The 19,291-nt window shown below is 47.3% G+C and overlaps 1 protein-coding gene across 1 annotated transcript in view; it reads right to left on the reverse strand.

The window, feature by feature from the left end:
* Positions 1-19,291, reverse strand: part of RGS6 (regulator of G protein signaling 6) — a 537,436-nt gene that overhangs the window by 99,831 nt on the left and 418,314 nt on the right. Inside the window, 1 exon segment of the mRNA XM_065871495.1 lies at positions 593-643. Within this exon segment, the coding sequence (XP_065727567.1) occupies positions 593-643 (51 nt within the window).

Below are 19,291 nucleotides of genomic sequence, written 5' to 3' on the forward strand. Positions count from 1 at the left end.
AGTTTTCTCATCTAGAATTTTCATTTTACTCTGGAACTCTGCATTTTCTAATTCTGCTATGAAAATAAATTTTACTGCTTATTTGCTGGTGGGAGGACAGATCTGGAAACCGTTTTACTGGCCAGGGTTTGCTGTAGCTTTCCTGGTGAGGTAATTGCATTGCACAATTAAAGTTGAAAAAAAAATCATTCCTTCACTTCTTGCAGAAGCAGAGAACAGAAGGAGTCTTAGCAAATAATTAAACCTCTTAATTGTGGATCAGGCAATCTAATTTTAAGAGCTGGCTCTAGAAGGCTGTTCGGTGACGACCGTGCTACAACTTAACTTTAATTGCTGTGGCTAACCAGAGTCCATCTCATTTCCCATGTTATTGTATTGGGCTCTCTGGCATTCTAAATAGTTGCTCATTTCCTCCAAGGGTGATTTAAATTTAAAGATAGGAATTCAGTGGAGAAAATAAATTAATTCTATTTGTAAATAGAGTGATCCTACATCTTGGAATTCACGTGTATAAGCCCAGTTCTCAGGAGGATAGGAGAATCTGGCTTGGAATTTGGTTATGGGGGTAAAGTCAGGGTCAAGGGTCAGGTACCTGGGTCCTCAATGGAGAGGTTCTTCATAAGCCACTGCACAATGTCAGTACCTGCAAGGATAAAGCAATGTCAACTGAAGACCTCATGGATGTTTAATTCTGTGCCAGAAGAAACATGGTTACCCAAGAGACTCCTAATTCCAATTAGTACACACCTGGAGAGCTAGGTAATGTTGACACTTTTCCATCCTAACCAACCCATTCCGTCCATTAGTATGCTTCTGTAGTCACAGTCCCATTATTTTCCCCCCAAAGTCCACTTCTGATGACTCAGGATGGTTTTGTATCCACATTTCCCTAGGGCGCTTCTGGAGGGGCCTTCCTGAGAATACATATTTTGATGACAGGCTAGAGGAAGTCTTATCACGCCTGGCCCCAGACCATTTCCTGAGGGAGGAGACTCCTTTTATCTCACTATCCTCAACTGACGAGGCCTGCCCAACACAGATGACCTCACAGGTTCCTGAAAAAAATCTCTAATTTCCTCTGGCCTGGGCTCAACCGGAATGAATAAGCCCCTGTGTCTGTGGGAGAAACTTCTATGTGTTCACCAAAACCTCTCTCCTCTATCCCCTGGGCCACAGCTAGATTACATTTCTAGACTCTCCTGCAGTTGGGTATGCACTGAGTTCTGACAATGGAATGTGGGTGGAAATGCCATAAGCAATTTCCAGACTCAGACCATAAAACTCCTGTGTGACCCTCCACACTCCACACCGTTCATCCCCATCTGCTGGCTGAATGGAGAGAACTCCAGGGGCCATGGGGAGGGCAGAGCCATGTGTGGAAGGAGCCTGGGATCCCGAACAGACATGAAGATTGAGGCCCATTTGGGTGACCTGATTGAAAAATAAACTTGGTCGTGTTGAACCCCGGATATTTGAGGGTTTTCTGTTTTGGCATCTAGTAATGCCTTAACTAACAAAAAATCTTGAGACTCAGAGGGACTTTTAAAGCTTATCTACTCCAACCCTAGCCAATACACAAGCCCCATCCACACCACCCTGGACAAGAGGTGCTGTAATTTCCATTTGGAAAAACCCTAGTGCCTGGAAACTCACAAATTTCCTGTTGGCCAACCTGTCCCAGTTAAATCATCTTCGATTTCTCTCAACAGAAATTTGCCCTTCTCTGAATTCCTCTCTTTGGTCTTAGTTTTGCCCTCTGATGACAGAAAAACGAACTCAGACCTCTCACTCTGTGAGACAATCCTTCAACTATTTGGACAGTCTGTCCAACGTATTATCAATGTTCTCCTTGAGTTTCCTCCCCTCCAGGTGAAACATGCCTGGATTCCTCAGCTGTTTCTTCTGATGACATGATCTGGGGTCCCTCCTCATTTTGGTCACAATTCTCAGAATATATTTGCTTTTGTTTGCCTCCCTTTAAATGTGGCACCTAGAACCAGTGTTCTTAGGCCAGTGCAGTTCATGTGTGGGTAGAGGAGTCCAATTTTCTGGGGGGTTCTGAACTTCTGTGCAATCTACCTTTGTCACCCCAAAATCTCACTTTAAACCAGTTCAGATCTTCGAAGGTGGCTTTGTCACCTCAGGATGAAATGTTTGATGGAAAACAGCCTGAAAAGGGCAGCATTTCTAGATATCCGAGTCTTGTCATGGTTCTGAGGCATGGCGTGAGGGAGAGGGAGTGCCAGAAGCTCTCCTGGGATGGACTCCCAGCAAAAACACTGGAAACCCCAGCAGAGGGGTTGAACGAGTATTGCCCTTTTTCCAGGATTAAAATTGCTCAGAAATTTGACTGGGGTTCAGAAGTGAGACCAGTACAGGCCTGAGTACCTAGACATTTTGTTTCTCTCTGGCTCTCTGGAAGGTGAATGAACCCTGCACAGTAGACTGTCCTGCCCTTTCTGTGCTGTCCCCCCATCCCAGGACTAGCCTCCACTGACATGGCCCTGCAAGTCCCCTGCATTTCAACCTCAAAAGCAAGACTTCTAAGCATTTCCCCACTCCTTCTCCCAGATGGCATCTATGAACTAAACTTTGGATCAAAAACACTCCTTTTCATTCACATTCTTAGAGAGAAAAGGAGAGTATGTTTCCGTGTGTGTGTGTGTGTGTGTGTGTGTGTGTCCACTTCCTCCAAATTATACAAGTTCAACATTTGTCCTAGGAAATGAAGAACAAAGCAGAAATCAAATACAAACTGTAATCCCAAATTGGGGGTTGGGGGGAGAGACTCTAACCTGTTTTTCCCTCAAAAGAAAAACAGTTCTTTTTTTTGTGGGTTGCCTAGAAACGGAGAGGTTTCCAGCATCAGCAACAGTTCTCCCCGGGGCAAGAGGATTATCTTTCTGCTGAGCTTGCTGCACCATTATTTATCACCTGCCAAGATTGATTAGTCACCCTGGGACAATGACAGCCCTTCCTTTCCCCTGTTAATTACTGTCATCATTAATATCCATGTCACTAATTAGTATTCATTCACATTGAAACTCCTTCCTTGCTATCATATCCGCTCCCCCCTCCACCTCACCCCAGCCTTCGGTACCATTGTCTGGGTTTCTACCCCCTTTGCCTTTCTGCACTCATGTCCGGCCTAATTGTTCTTCCCAGTCCCCCAGGCTCCAGTTTGCATTCACAGAGCCGAAGGATCACATGTGAGCATTTTTTTGGAAAAGAAGTGAAAGTCACAAAAGCTCCTGGCCTTCTCCCCTAGCACTGCGGAAACCACAGACCTGGGTTTCCTGTCACTGGGGTAGCCACCATGACAGTCACTGTCTCATCTGGGGACGCGTGTAACCGTCCTCAGGCCCTAGTGGGGCTGGGCTGCTGCCTTGGCTGTCCAGGCCACTGTCTTCAGTCTGTAGCAGCACCCACGCCACCGCCATCCCTGACACGCATGGGCACTGCTTGGGGGACCTGAGCACACACAACGATGTCTGGGGCTGTGGACAGTCTCATTCTCGTGGGCGTGGGGTATTTTAGGCTTCATTGGACTAATCCAGGAAGGGCCAGCCTCAGCGTTGTGAGCAGGCAGTAAACCGTTGCAGGTTCAGCCTCAGGAGCAAGTAAGGAAGGGAAATCTGTCATAATATTATGTCCTTTATAAGACCTACAATTATTACGCTGTAGAACCAGGCAAGAATAGTCCAAATAACCATCAGGAGAAAACTTTTTTCTTTGTGTGTGTGTGTCACGCGGGCCTCTCACTGTTGTGGCCTCTCCCGCTGTGGAGCACAGGCTCTGGACGCGCAGGCTCAGCGGCCATGGCTCATGGGCCCAGCCGCTCCGCGGCATCTGGGATCTTCCCGGACCCAGGCATGAACCCGTGTCCCCTGCATCGGCAGGCGGACTCTCAAACACTGCGCCACCAGGGAAGCCCAGGAGAAAACATTTTTATTCTTCTCTTTTCTCTTTCCTTTCTTCCTTCTTTCCTCCTTCTCCCAATCATTCTTTCCTTCTTATTCTAATAAGAATTTGCAGCAGACTTTTTTTTTCTGTTCTATCTAAAATTGATTGTTGCCTTTTGTTACTACTATTGGATTCTGGTTCTTATCTTTGCCAAGCTGCCCTGCCTGCCAAGGACTTAAAACCAGTATAAAAACATTAAGAACAAGTACACGATAGCTGCTCTTTATTCCCAAAGATCCCAAAACATTTGGCTGAAAGTTTTCTTTTTGAGGCTAATTTATCAACATTTATACTAGGAATATCCATGAAATACACCAGAGGGCACCTGAAACACTTCTTCACAACCTGCATGGATTGTTAATATATTTCAGTATATATTTATTATATGCAGGTATGCTTTATGTTTCTGTATGTGTTGTAAGCCCGTATTTCAATTATGTCTTATATATGTATATAATTATGTTTATTGGCAGGGCATTTGGACACAACTTGGGGATTCAATACATAAATTATGGCTCATCCATACAACAAATATTTATTGAACACCTACCGTATTAAATGAAAAAGCATGTTGAGAACACTGTATATCGTAAAATGACATTTTTACAATAGAAAATATATATTTATATTTGTATTCTATTACTTACATATGTATAGATATATACCAATGTGGAGGAGAAAAGTTCTGGAAGTATATTTATTTATTTATTTGTTTTATTTATTTATTTCTGGCTGCATTGGGTCTTTGCTGCTGTGTGTGGGCTTTCTCTAGTTGTGGTGAACGGGGGCTACTCTTCGTTGCAGTCTGCGGGCTTCTCATTACGGTAGCTTCTCTTGTTGCGGAGCACGGGCTCTAGGTGCGCGGGCTTCAGTAATTGTGGCTCATGGGTCCTAGAGCGCAGGATCAGTAATTGTGGCGCACGGGCTTAGTTGCTCCGCGGCATGTGGGATCTTCCCGGACCAGGGCTCGAACCCATGTCCCTTGCATTGGCAGGCGGATTCTTAACCACTGTGCCACCAGGGAAGCCCTGGAAGTATATTTAAACTGTTAAATTTAGGTTATCTTGGGGAGAGGCGAGGGTCAAATTATGGGAAATTTCTGTTCTTTACATTTCCTTATTATTTGGAGTTCATAGAACATTCATATATTACTTTTGCACTGAGAAAAATCCTTTTTTGTCAAGGAGCAGAGAGGGAAGAATTGGCCTCTGAGCCTGAAGTGGTGCGAACGTGGAGAGTCAGGGCTACAGACCCAAGTAGAGAGGGTATATGGAGCACAGCCTTCTGCTGTCCCAGGCCCTGTGCTCTCGCTCCGCTCTGGGGAAAGGGCAGAGGGATGAAGGCAGGACTTGCAAAGCTGTCTTCCCTCCTGAGGAGTACAGAGCAGGCGGCTTGGTCATGGGCCTCAAACTGGTCACCGTCTGGCCATCTGGCTGGCTCTGAGCCTCGGAGTGGCCTTCCGTAGACTCTAATAGGGCTGTTCACCACAGTCCTGGACAAAGGGTGACCCCCAGCACCGCTCCCTGGGGTTTGCTTACTTGTTTACTTGGGTAGAGTGAGACTCAGTGACCTCTTCCCAAGTTGTATTAACTCTAGATCAATATAAACTGGATTTGAGTAAGCTGGTAAGATCTTCCGAGATTTTAGAAAGTTCTTTCTGGCTTGGGGGAGACCCTTACTATAAAAGCGTTCTATTCTGGGCTTGGCTTCTGGCGTTTTAAGCTCCCCTAAAGAATGAGGGATACCTGGATCTTCTTTCGAAATAAGTCAAAACCCAAGCAGATCCTACTATGAAACCCTTCCTTCATTTTCCCCAAAGTTTTGTATCAATCTGAGCCCAAATTAGATTATGCAAACTTGACAAAAGACGGCTTCCAGTCACCTGCAAATTTCAAGTTACCTGCAACTTCATAGCTTATATATCATGGTTCTGGTAACTGAAGCAATTGATAACTTACTCATCAGTCCTCCCCACTGGAGAAAGACACTTCCACTTGAGTAAACTATTTTTCTGGAGCTCAACCAAGGATAAGATAGTTCCTGGGCTTCCCTGGTGGCGCAGTGGTTGGGAGTCCGCCTGCCGATGCGGGGGACACGGGTTCGTGCCCCGGTCTGGGAGGGTCCTGTGTGCCACGGAGCGGCTGGGCCCGTGAGCCGTGGCTGCTGGGCCTGTGCGTCCGGAGCCTGTGCTCCGCGGCGGGGGAGGCCACGGCGGTGAGAGGCCTGCGTACCGCAAAAAAAAAAAAAAAAAAAAAAAAAAAAAAGACAGTTCCTGCCGTGAGTGAGCTCACAGTACTCCTTAGGCAAGGTTATGACTCTGTCCTCCATTGGATGTTCACGTACCTGCCAAGGTCTCTGCTGTACCTGTGAGTAGAGCGGGTAGCTTTGTGCCACCTCACCACGCATGCAGGTGCCATGTGCAGGCCAAAGCCCGCCAAGAAGGATGACATTCCCCAGTGCCCACTGTGCACCAGGCCACAGCTGGACACTTAACCCTGTTGTCACACAGCATCTTCACAATAACTATGTAAAATATAATAACTCTTATACCTGTTTTAAAGATTAGGCCCAGAGAGGCCCCAGGTCACATGCTAGTACCTAATAGAGCCAAGCTTGGAATACAGGCAATCTCATGTGAAATATTATTTCCACTACACCATTCTGACCCCCTTATCTCTGAATAACTTTCCTAGTACATAGAAGAATAATTGGAAAAGTTATCTTCTGTACTCTATTTCTTCCTTGAAGTACAGACACTAATTTAGTGATAATAATAATTATTACTGTCAGCTATTGAGCTAATAACTTATTGAGCACTTTCTATATTCCAGCCTTGGAATGATTCTACTATATTAATTATATGGTGTAAATAGATTATTATCTCCATTTTGCAGATGAATTGAAGGACACCCTAAGTAGGGAAGTTTTTAACAACTTTAGACCATTCTTTTATGACTTTGTTAAAAAACAATAAAAAACGCACAATTAGCTAGCAGAGAAAGCTTGTGAGCAGATGTTCAACTGGGTTTTGTCGGGGGGGGGGGCGGACACAACGAATAGCTGGCAGTAGATAGAAGGAAATACAGGTGGCAGAACTAGCGTGATAAAAAGTCTAGTGGCATTTTTTGAGAGGTATTGTTTGGCAATGGGCTTGAGTTTTTCCAAGGAAAATGGTGACAAATTTAACAGATATACACTTGCTTCCCAAGCCTATGAAGCAATAAAGCACATTGTTTATAAAGTCAGGCAGATAGGAGCTCAACTCACGGTATGCCACTTCCAAGTTGTGTGATCCTGGGCAGGTCCTTTAATTACCACCCACCCCAATCTCCATTTTCATGGGTCACCTGGGGGAAATCCCACCTACTTCCAGGATAAAACAAGGTCATGTATACAAAACTCTCTCCAAAAGCCTGGGCCATGGTTTTGCTGAAATGGCCTGTTTATTATTAGGTAACCTACCTGCTCTGTGCCCTCATTTCCTCATATGAAAATGAGGACAGTAATAAAAGGACCTGCTGCTTAGGCTCTGGGGTTAAAGGAGATGCTGTATGTGCAATGCCAGCACAGCTCCTGGAACGTAATAAGCAAAACACACATGAGCTACGGAGAGAGTGTGTTTTACATTCGTATTGGAGCCAGGTGTCTCACCAAGACATCGGCGTGGCTCAGAGAAGCAGCAGTAACTTGAACTTCTTGTCATTTGCCTGCTTCTTCATTTTAGGCCTTAGAGAATCTCAAATGTCTTCTGATGCTTTTAGGAAGCGATCTGCTGATGGACAGCTTGTTGGACAGAAGGAGAAACAAAGGAGGGAGTTGCAGCAGGCAAACTTTAGGAGGCTGACAGGGCCTCGTGGAGGGGGTGGGACCCCCGCCTGGCAGCTTTTGTGGCTTTGCTCCTCTGGAGGACATTTTCCAGGAAGTGAGCACCTTCTCTTGGAGCACTTATCTGGGTTTGGAACTAGACATCTACAGCGTGATGATTTGGTCAGCGTCTGCTTCCCTCTCTGTATTAGTTTCCTGGGACTGCCTAACAAAGTACCACAAACTGAGGAGTTTAAACCACAGAAATTTATTGTCTCACAGTTCTGGAGACAGGAAGACCAAGATCCAGGTGTGGGCAGAGCTGGTTCACCTGAGGGCTGTGAGGGAGAAGTTGTCTCAGCCTCTCCCCTCACTTCTGATGCTTTGCTGACAGTCTTTGGTGTGCCTTGTCTTGTAGAAGCATTACCCCCATCTCTGCCTTCACCTTCACGTGGCGTTATCCCTGTATGTATGCCTCTGTGTCTAATTTCTCCTTTTTATAAGGGCATAGCGGATCATGGCCCACCCTAAACTAGTTTATCGTAACTAATTACACATGCAACATCCTTGTATCCAAATAAGGTCACATTCTGAGGTATCAGAGGTTAGGACCACAACATATAAATTTTGGGGATGACACAATTCAACCCATAGCTATAGTTCTGAGAGAGCAGGACTTGTTATACTGTTTTATCTCTGGCACCAAGCAAAGACCTGGCATAAAGCTGGGGTTTCATAAACGCTCATTGATCAATAGTTATATTCAAATGGGCATCATATAATACATATCCATTCATATGCACATATTCATTACATTAAAAATTTTTTTCTCAATTTTTATGGCCCATGGAAACTTCATCATAGACCAGCACCAACCGTGGTTGGGCCTTTTGCAACTACTGCTTTAGAGTAAAGGTTCAGGGTTTTCCCCCCATTGACACTTTCTTTCAAAAACCACACCTCTCCTTGTGAAAAGAAGTCTCAACAAATGAATGCCTTAAAAAATATAAGGCAGGGCTTCCCTAGTGGCGCAGTGGTTGAGGGTCCGCCTGCCGATGCAGGGGACGTGGGTTCGTACCCCGGTCCAGGAAGATCCCACATGCCGCGGAGCAGCTGAGCCCGTGAGCCATGGCCGCTGAGCCTGAGCGTCCGGAGCCTGTGCTCCGCAACAGGAGAGGCCACAACAGTGAGAGGCCCATGTACCGCAAAAAAAAAAAAAAAATATATATATATATATATATATATATGGCGAATATATAAACAACAAGGATTCACTGCATAGTACAGGGAATTATATTCAATATCTTGTAATAAACTTTAATGGAAAAGAATTTTAAAAGAATATATATATATATATATATATATCTGAATCACTTTGCTGTATACCTGAAATTAACACAATATTGTAGATCAACTATACTTCCAAAAAAAAAAAACAAAACCCATTAGGCAGCAATCTGAACTGCCTCCTCCTCGTTCAACCCTGGCTGGCACCTAAAGAGGACAACGAGTAGAAGGAGAGGTGAAGTCTTCAACTCTCTTCTCGAGGCAGAAAGACCTGGTGCCCCTTCCTCCTCTCACCTGTCCTTGCTGTTGGCCTCACTGGCTCCCAGGCTGCAGAGTTCAAACTGCCTGCGACTGGCTCTGATCCAGCCTGTGATTCTCCCTTCTAAACCGGAGGCTTTTGTGTCAGTCTGACTCGAACAGTTTGGAACAATTAAATCCAGACACACAAGACTATCATTTTGAACCCGGTGATACCCAAGCATCACTGCCTTATCCCGTCCTAAAGCAGGGCAGGCCGGGCCCACCTCCCTGGGGTCTTCTTCCAGGCCAGGCACATCGGCTTGCCGGCCTCCGCGGGCACGTGGCAACTGCGCCCCTCAGCGACTCACAGCGCACACAGCAGGAAAGACAGCCAGCCCGGCCGACGGGAACCCCCTGGTGGACTTTCTCCCGCCAGCCCCACCTCCCCCGCTCAGACGGCACTTCCCCGCTTCCCCGCACATTATAAAAAATAATAGGGGGCAGGAGACTGCGCGAGGTTATTACCAACTCATAAATCAACTGGGAGGCTCTGAGTGTTGTGGCGAGGTGTCTGGGACGGGCTCCCCCGGTTTGTTATCTCACTCGGGCTCCCACGATTGATTCATAACCTCATAACCCTCCCGCGTCCGAATCCCAAGTCTTCTATCTAATTGTCAGCAGACAAGTACATGATTTGCAAGAGGATGCAGGCAGCGGCAGACGTGAGGGTGGAGGAGAGATTAGTTTTGTCAATCAAAAGCGTCCAGCGCCGGGAGGAGCGCACCCGGGATTTAGCTTATTAAAGGGGAGGTCGGTTACGGCTACGCGGATGGGCCTCACGCAGGGAGATGGCGAGTCTCGGCCACTGCGGGTGTAGCCTCTGCTCCCGGCGGGTGGCTGCTCCCATAGCCGCCTCGCGCTCAATCCAAAGGCAGAAATGAAAAACAAATAAGCAGATTTGCAGCTTCTGGGGAGAAGTGAGCGAATGCCAGGTGTCCTGAGCCTTTCCAGGAGGGCTGGAAGGTGTCAGGGGCTTTACTGCCTTCCAGTGTTGTCTAATGGCCATCTCATTTGTGCACATTTGAACCTGAAATGTGGTTTGTGAACATTTGTATTTAAATTAATCTGAGGGGTTAAGGCTTTCTTGAGGGGAGTAGGAGAGGTAGCCTTTGTGATGCCCAGGTCTGCAGGCTGCAGTCACTTTACCTGGAATCTGATCCATCTAACCGCACTGTTAGGGAATAATGCTGACACACGTCCACAGCTTTAAGGCTTAAGTCTGCAGAGTATGCTGGACGCCTGCCACCACCTTGGGACGGGCAAGGTGTGCATAGCAGGCAGTGTGCGCAGGCCAGGTTTCAAGCGGAGTCTGGGACACAGAGGTGCTTGGGCAAAGACTTGACTGGTGTCGCACTAATGCCAGCTCCAGTACCCTGGAGCTCTGGCTTCATGGAACACACTCGGCTTTTGTAAACAGACCTGGGTTCAAATCCCGCCCGGCTCTGCAACTTGCTAGTTCATCACCTTGGATGAGTTACTCAACCACCCTGAGCCCCAGTTTACCCACTTGCAAAATGGGTCGATCACAGAATCTACCTCAGACTGTGTTATGAGTATTTAAATAAGGAAATGGAGGTGGGCACTTAGCGTAGTCCTGGGTACCGACTGGGCACACTGCTCAATGGTTATTTTGGTTCCTTTCCACTTATAGGTGATGCACACCTCTACCAGCCCAGAGTGGAATCTGGCCTGGGACTGATCTCCTGAGCAGAGAGAGCCTCAAGTAGGAATCAAGCCTTTCTCCCAGCTCTTCCCTGGGCCTGTGCTGCAGGCCTAGACAGTTCAGAGCTGGCTCTAGCTTCGATCTCTCAAGCTTCTCTGTTTCATTGAGATGAATGAACCCATCCTTTAAAAAATTGGTCTGGGACCTTCTCTAGCAGTAGGGGATCTACTCCCAGTTCAATTTCCAGTTCCTGAGGCAAAACGTCAGAAGAACCCCAAGGAACCCCAACATCTCTCCTTCTCTATCCCAGCTACAGCCAAGCCCTTAGCCTGGCATCTCCCACAGGAGTGGCCACGAGGCAAGAAGCCTGTGTCTGAATCCAGGTTTCCCCTCCCGCCAGCTCTGTGACCTTGAGGATGTGCCTTACTCTTGCTACTCAGTTTCTCTAAGATATGATAAAAGCACAGTCTGAGAGTGTGGGCATGGGATAATTCCTGTAAAAAGTTCAGCCCTGTGTCCTTCAATTCAGAGCAAATGATCAGCATGTACTGGCTTTATCGTCATCATTATTATTATTGCCATTACTACTGATTGGACCACTTTCATTCATCTGCAGTGATGATTAAGACGGCTCTGTCCTTAAACAAAAAGGGGCACTGGCAGGCTGCAAGGGCTAGACTGGAGTGTTTGTGGGATGCTTTGGGCCACAGAAAGAGCATGTAATTCCAGCCCACCCAGTGTCGGGGGAAGGTTCACAGAGAAGGAGGTGCTTAGGATCAGTGAGAAACAGAAGATTGAGGAGGAAAGCACTGGATGTAGGGCCAAGAGCAAAGCCATCCAAAGCAACCACACCAATGGCATCACGTGACAGCTAACATTTATACGCAGACTGCAACAGCAAGTCGCTGTGAAAGGGAAAAGAGTCCTAGAAGGGCAAAAGTCACAGCACGCTCTGCCATCACTTAGGTGCAAAGCGCTGAGCCAGTCACCAGGGGCTGAGAGTCAAGCATGAATCAGAAAAAGAATCAGGCTTAAAAGCTACAGGGAGATGATGTCAGAGCTGCCGGGGAATGAGCTCATGCCTTCCTGGCGTCAGGATGCTGGCCTTTCCCCCCATCCCTCCCTCAACCCGGGCCTCAGGGCCACTGCCAGCAGTGCTGTGGTCCCTTCCTGCAGTTGGCCTTGGGAGGTGATGCAACTGCTTGGTCAGCCTGCATCCCCTACACCTCTGCTGCTGGCTACCGTCCCGGATCCCTGCTCAGCTGCCTTCAGCGAGGTGCCCCAAACCCAGAGGGGCTCGTGTGCAGGACACCACCACTGTTTCCCCTCCCTGCCATCCTTCAGGGGAGGATGCGGCCTTGGGCTTCTCTGGGGCCTGCTGCCATCTTGCCTCCAAGGACACCTCCCCCTTGACCCCACTCCCAGCAATGGCCTTGAGTCCTTGGGACTTGGCTGTCTGAAGGGGTGGGCGTTGAGGACCACGAAACAGAAGCAGTGGCAGGAGTGACAGCAGCCGGTCAGAGGCCTGTGTGTCCTGACCTTGCTGAGGGCGGGGGCGGGACCTGGATAACAAGTCATCACACAAGCCACACCGCCCGCCTTCCCTGCCGCACTCTTTCCTCCTGAAATCCCTAACTCCTTTTCTGTCTCCGGCATTTAGGTAAGAAAAAACAGTGCAACAGTGAAGACAAAATGGGGTGATGGGGAGAGGGGACTGGGGGCTGTGATGACAGGGAGGTGAGTGAGGTGACATTTACACGGAGGCCTGAGCAGCAGGAAGGATGCAGCGGTGCATCTGGAGGAACAGCAGTGACATGGGAACCTGCAGAAGGAAGGCGCGGGCACCTGGAGGGGAGATGGGAGAGGGAGGGGTTGCACCCTCTGGAAGCCTCTGGAGGGCTGGAGTAGGGGAGGGTTTTGTGTGTTTTTTTTTTTTTTTGCGGTTCACGGGCCTCTCACTGTCGTGGCCTCTCCCGTTGCGGAGCACAGGCTCCGGACGCGAAGGCCCAGCGGCCATGGCTCACGGGCCCAGCCGCTCCGCGGCATGTGGGATCCTCCCGGACCGGGGCACGAACCCGCGCCCCCTGCATCGGCAGGCGGACTCTCAACCACTGCGCCACCAGGGAAGCCCATTGTGTATTTTTAAATGATCTCTTTGGCTGCTGGGTGGAAAAGGGATTGTAGAGGGCCAAGAGAAGCAGGAGACCAGCCAGCAGCTGTTTTCAGTGGGTAAGAAATCTGATGCTGGCTGGGCTCTGTGGTGGCAGCAAGATGGAGAGGAGCAAATGGGTCCCGGGTCTGTCTCAGAGGCAGGGCTCCTGGTCCCCTTTAATGCACGGGACATGGAGTGTGAGAACAAGAGGAGTCTGGCTTGACTTCCGGCTTCTAGCTTGACTAATTGGATGCAGGGGGAGCTTAGCCTATCTGAGATGGGGAAGCAGGTTGGGGAGGAAACCTGGGTTCATTATTGGCCGTGTTCTGTCTGAGACAGACGTATACTGTAGCCATCCAAGTGGAGATGTCAAGTCTGCCAGTGGACATAGGAGGCTGGGTTTTCAGGGAGAGAGCAGGCTGGAGATAGTATGTGGGTGTCACTGGTGTGAGTATTTGGGTGTCACTGGTGTGTAGGAGCGTCCCTTAAGCAGCGAGGCTGGGTGAGGTCACCCAAGGAGAACATGTTGACTGAGAAAAGAGAGCAGCATTGGAACCAGGCCCTGGGCCTGGCAATGGCACAGCTGGCAGGGGACCCAAGCCTGCCCTCCCTCACTCTGGAATGCCTTCCGTTACCCTGAACGCCTGGGCTTCTCTCTTCTGTGACTTATCCTGCGATCCATTCCCCTTCCTTGGGATACAGCAAGAAAAATGAGCTCAAACTCTGGACCTTCCGCCAGGCCCTCTCGGAACCTGCCCTTCGAGCAACCTCCCTTTCTTGCTCACGTCAGGGAAAAATTGACACTTACCACCATGTACAGCACCTGACAGCTCTGCCCAGTGCCCAAGCCAAAGAGACAGCTAAGGGTTTCTGTGTTCTCTTCTGATTTATAACAAGTTTAAACCCGTTTTCTGGCTTTTCTGTCACCAAGTTCCCTGAAAGCACCTTGTGGGACTGTGGAGCTGGCCCGTGGCCGAGCACTGCTGGGTGAACACAGCCTGGGAGTGACTTCAAGCTCCAGATCCCACCCGGGTTAGAGGCTTTGGGGTGGAATGTCATCTTTCTAATGTGCAAGCCTCATTTCATTCGCATCAACTCCAGACCAAGAGAATCTGGCTTTTGTTCAGAGAACGTGTTGAGAATGTTTCAAATGGAGAAACCCTGTAACTAGGAAAAGGACAGACTAAATATAAAACCCATCATGAGTTTATGCTTTCTAGACCCATTTCTTCATCATCGCCCCCGCCCCAAGTGCTGGCTTCTTCCAAAATGGATTAGACTTGAGGCAGTGAATACTTAATGATATTGCTAGAATTAATAAAGAGAATACAAGATTCACACAATGAATGGGAGAGAGCCATATGAAGAATGCCAGAGAAGGATGGCTGCTCTAAGTGATCAGAGAATTTAGTTTATGGTTCCTGGAAATAATAAAACAGTAAAGGATATTGCTCTCGTTTCTTGGCCTGTCTCTCCATTAGCACATACAGGGTCCTTAAAGAGAGAGACCCCGTCCCCTCAGCTGTGCCTCCCTGACTCACTGCAGATTTTCAAGGAAGACCTGATGACTATAGTTAAGAATAGGGGCCAAAATCAGTGATTTTCATTTTTGTGTCATCACTGTGCTGCTTTTTCTTCCAGACGTTGGTTTTGCTGGAGCTGGTTACTCCTCAGGGTGGCTTCCGAATCTTGATAGTAAAACAGGCCAGATCTTTGGGATGGAAAGTTAGCTTGCTACTTGCTATTGCAGATTATTTACATGTATGTTAAAGAAGAGGGGGTCAACACATGCCCCATTTTAAGTTATTCAGGACTAGAACTTGGTATGTCAGTAGCCCATTCCTGCCCACCCTGATTCTCCAGGTGGTATTACAGTCAAATACGGTCAAACCTTTGAAAGAATGTTAAAAGCCCAGATCAATGTTGAGGTTTGTATGGCTCAGCCTGCAGGCAGAACTAAAGGCTGGTGTCTGATCAGATAACACGATAAAAACACTGTCCGTTTTACTAAAATATTTTCTCAGCAAAGGTCATATTCATGCCATTGGGAGGGTAGTAGATTGAGAGACACAGACTTGGAGTTTATTTTTTGACTTGGAGTTTATTAAGGAGAGAGTTGGGGATAGTTTTGAGGGATTGAGATTAGGTTCAGATGCACATTTCAGTAAAAAAAATAATAGCAGGGGCTTTCCTGGTGGCGCAGTGGTTGAGAGTCCGCCTGCCAATGCAGGGGACATGGGTTCGTGTCCCAGTCCGGGAAGATCCCACATGCCGCGGAGTGGCTGGGCCCATGAGCCATGGCCGCTGAGCCTGTGCGTCCAGAGCCTGTGCTCCACAACAGGAGAGGCCACAACAGTGAGAGGCCCGAGTACCGCAAAAAAAACAAATCAAAAAAACCCCCCAAAAACAGTGGCTTAAACAAGATAGAAGTATATTTGGTAAAAGAAGTCTGGAGGTGGCTCCATGGGGTCCTCAGGAATCCATACTTTAATGTTTCTCTTCCATCTTCCAAGTGCTTGACTTTCACCCCGAAGGTCACATTATGGTTCAAAATGTCTGCTGAAGCACCAGCCATCATGTCCCAGCTTCAGGCAGGAGGAAGAAGGAGAAGCAGAAGAGCTAAAGAATGCCTTTCCCAGGTGAGAAGCATATGAAGCATATTTTCCGGAAGTTCCATATTCTATTCACATACTGTGATACACACAGTAACGGCTCCCCAAAGATGTCCATGTCCTCATACCCAGAACTGTGAGTATCTACGTTACATGGCACAAAGGACTTTGCAGGTGAGATTAAATTAAGGTCCTCAAGATGGAGAGATTATCCTGGATTATCCGGGTGGGACCAATGTAATCACAAGGCTCTTTATGAGAGAGAGAGATAGGAGTGTCAGGGAGAGAAGGAGTTGTGAGGACAGAAGCAGAGGTGTGTGTGGGCTCCCACACGTTTGTGTATTCGAAGGAGCTCATGGGGAGGGGTGGAGGAAGAGAGAGGAGATGGGGTGGGGAGAGCGCTAGTTAGCTGCTGGCTTTGAAAACAGAGGAAAGGACCACATGTCAAGGAATGCAGGCAACCTCTAGAAGCCAGAAAGGGCAAGGAAACGGATTCTTCCCTAGAGGCTCAGAAGGAACATAGTTCTTCCAGGACATTTACTCCTCTAAGGCCCGTTTCAGACTTTGGACCTCCAGCTCTGCAAGATAATACATTTGTATCGTATTGTTTTAAGCTGCTAAATTTGTAATTTGTTGTAGCTGCAACAGGACATGTATACTCACATGACTCAGACACCAGAATTCAGTCACTTGACCACACCTGGCTACAAGGAACTCTGGGAAATAATCTTATTGTGAGTTACAGGGTGCTCAGCCAAAAGTGGGGCAGTGTTACTGATGCGGAAAGAAAAGTAGATGCTGGGCAACGGCAGACTGCCAGGCGGGGCTGTTATGCAAACGCAAGGCTCTCCACAGTTAGCATAGCAAAAAAGTATTCTCCTCAAAACAGAACTGAATCCATAGTGAGGAAACATACCTAAGACGGTAGCATAATCAGCTTTAAAAATATTGTGGCAACTGATTTAAAAGAGGATTCAAGTAATTCTTTAGGTAGAACATTCTCTCTAACGCCTATTTCAGCTGCAAGTTCCTAATCAGATATGTCTGAGTCCCGCTGTGAAGTCTGTAGTCTAAAACAGGGTTTTGAATTTGAGAGAAGCAACTCAGTCAGTTATCAGTAAGACTCTTGGTCTCCAAAATTTCTCTTGATAAAGTCAACTGTGAGCAATTATAGCTTGAAATCTACCTTCTCTCTTTGTCCTAGCTAAATGCAAGGGCTAACACAGAACTTATAGATAGATCAACAAAAAAGTACTTATAAAAAATACCTGGTACGTCACAGATGTTCAGCAGATTTTTTTAATGACTGAAGGAGTAAATGAGCAAGTGAATAAACCTAGGAATTTGACGGATTTCAGTACGGTTTCATCCATTCATTCTATGTCCTAGGATTAAGTTAACTGCTGGGTGCAAAGCCCAGTAAGATCTTCCTATGATCAAGGAGCTCACAGCATCGGGGGAAGATGGACCAGTAAACCAACAACCGTACTTCAGTGCACTGAGTGCTACGACAGATACATTTGCAGGAACTGGGAACATGGATGAGGGAACCTACATCAGACCTGGCTGCCAGGAGCATTTTGCTGGAGATGTTGCTTGAGCTGAATCTTGGAGGACAAGATGGAATTAGCTAGTAAGGGGTCAGGGGGACTGCATTCCAGGATGAGAGAACAACATAATCAAAGCCACAGAATCATGGTAAACAATATCAGCAAACATTTATATAGTGTTTACTCTATGCCAGGCATGGTTCCAAGCACTTTATATATGTTAACTCATTTATATGCACAGCAGCCTGATGAAGCAGGTACTGTCATTATCCCATTTTACAGATGAAGAAAGTGAGGCAGAGAGAGGGTAGGTACTTGCCTGAGGTCACGTGGTCTGTAAAGTTAGGATTTGAACCCAGGCACTTTGGCTCCAGAGACATTGCTTAGAGTCAATCATTTGGCGTGGTTCTGGCTTTTCAAGCCAAAACTTAAAAGTTATAGGAGACCATTTAAGGATGAGCTTCCTCTAAATCCTACTTAAGATTCTCTCTTGCCTAAAAGACATTTATAGTTAGGCTTTTCTCGGTTCCCTGCACTACCCTTACCAAACTATAAGAAACAGAGTGGCTAGTCCCCAAGCTGCCTAGGAGAGGGAAGTAATTTCTAGTTTCAGCCTATGATCTGTTCACAGGCAAGGCAATTGGGACAGGTCACACAGAAAACAGGCAGAATGTGACAAATTACTGGTATTACAGGAAACCTCTTTATCATATCTGACTTAATCTCAACCTTATAAACACCTCTTGCCAGTCTAGCTATGTGTGGTGAACTGGCAGGTACAAAGTTAAAGAAAAGAACGAGACAATCACTTATTATTATTATTGGCTGCACCGCATAGCTTACGGGATCTTAGTTCACCGACTGGAGATCGAACGTGGCGGCCCCCGGCAGTGAAAGCACTGCCCTAACCACTGGACCGCCAGGGGATTCTGAAGACAATCACTTATATTTCTAAGACTTCCATTCCCCAGATGCAGATAAGCTGGAGTGGAATGATGATCATTCTGACTGGGATGGTGAATGACACTCCCTCTCCAGAGTAACCCACTGGCTGCCATTAGTTGCAATTGTAGAATATGGCAAAATATTTCTTCCTTTTCAAGTGGTTACTCCTGGAAGCATGGTTCTGAGGTCACAGAAATTTTGTTAAAATAAACAACAACCCAAAACCCAGCAAAGGGAGCACATAGCTTATTTACCAGGATTACAGCTCTCACTCACCCACCCTCTCTGGAAGCAGAGATGCTTTAACCGGAGTGAGATGGATACCCTTCTCCTGTTTTGCCCCCCTGGAGAAGCTGGGATGGACAGGAGCAAAGACAATGTGGGATCCTCAGGGATGTATTATGAGTTACTATACAAAGGAAAGAATAGCGTTTTCTGACGTGGACTAAAAATTATAAATAGATCTGGTTAAGGCAAATGATGCTAGGCCTTCCTTACTCTTGGATGTCTTATTTTCTCCACTATGTTTTCTCTTATGTACCATGGCCATGACCTCAGATCACAGCTGCCCATTTCTTGAGATACGTCTTCCCTCAGAGAGGTGAGAGGTCAGGGACGAGGCTGTCTCCCTCTCATTAAATGACAACTCTCATGCCCTTGGACCATGTAGAGTTCTACAGAGCCTGCCACGGATGAAGACTGGAAAACAAGACTTGAGACAAGGCAACTGGAAAAGGTCCATCAACATGGCCCAGAAGAGGCTCTGGGGAGGAAATTACTCTGTCCCTTATATCCCTGGCTCCTGAGTCAAAGTCTGCCAGGGGCACGTCTGGTTGGCAGAGCCTGGAACACATCATATGTCCTGGCTGTACCGAGAGCTGGGCAAGAGAATGTCTAATATTTCCCATTTCTGTAGTTGGGAGTGGTCTTTGCCCCCAGTGACACTCATTATTTGGGAATTTCCTAATCAAAGCAAGACATTAAGATGTTGGATAGACAAAACGAATGACAAACA

The sequence above is a fragment of the Phocoena phocoena genome, chromosome 2 (assembly GCF_963924675.1).
Source record: "Phocoena phocoena chromosome 2, mPhoPho1.1, whole genome shotgun sequence".
In the NCBI taxonomy this organism is placed as follows: Eukaryota; Metazoa; Chordata; class Mammalia; order Artiodactyla; family Phocoenidae; genus Phocoena; species Phocoena phocoena.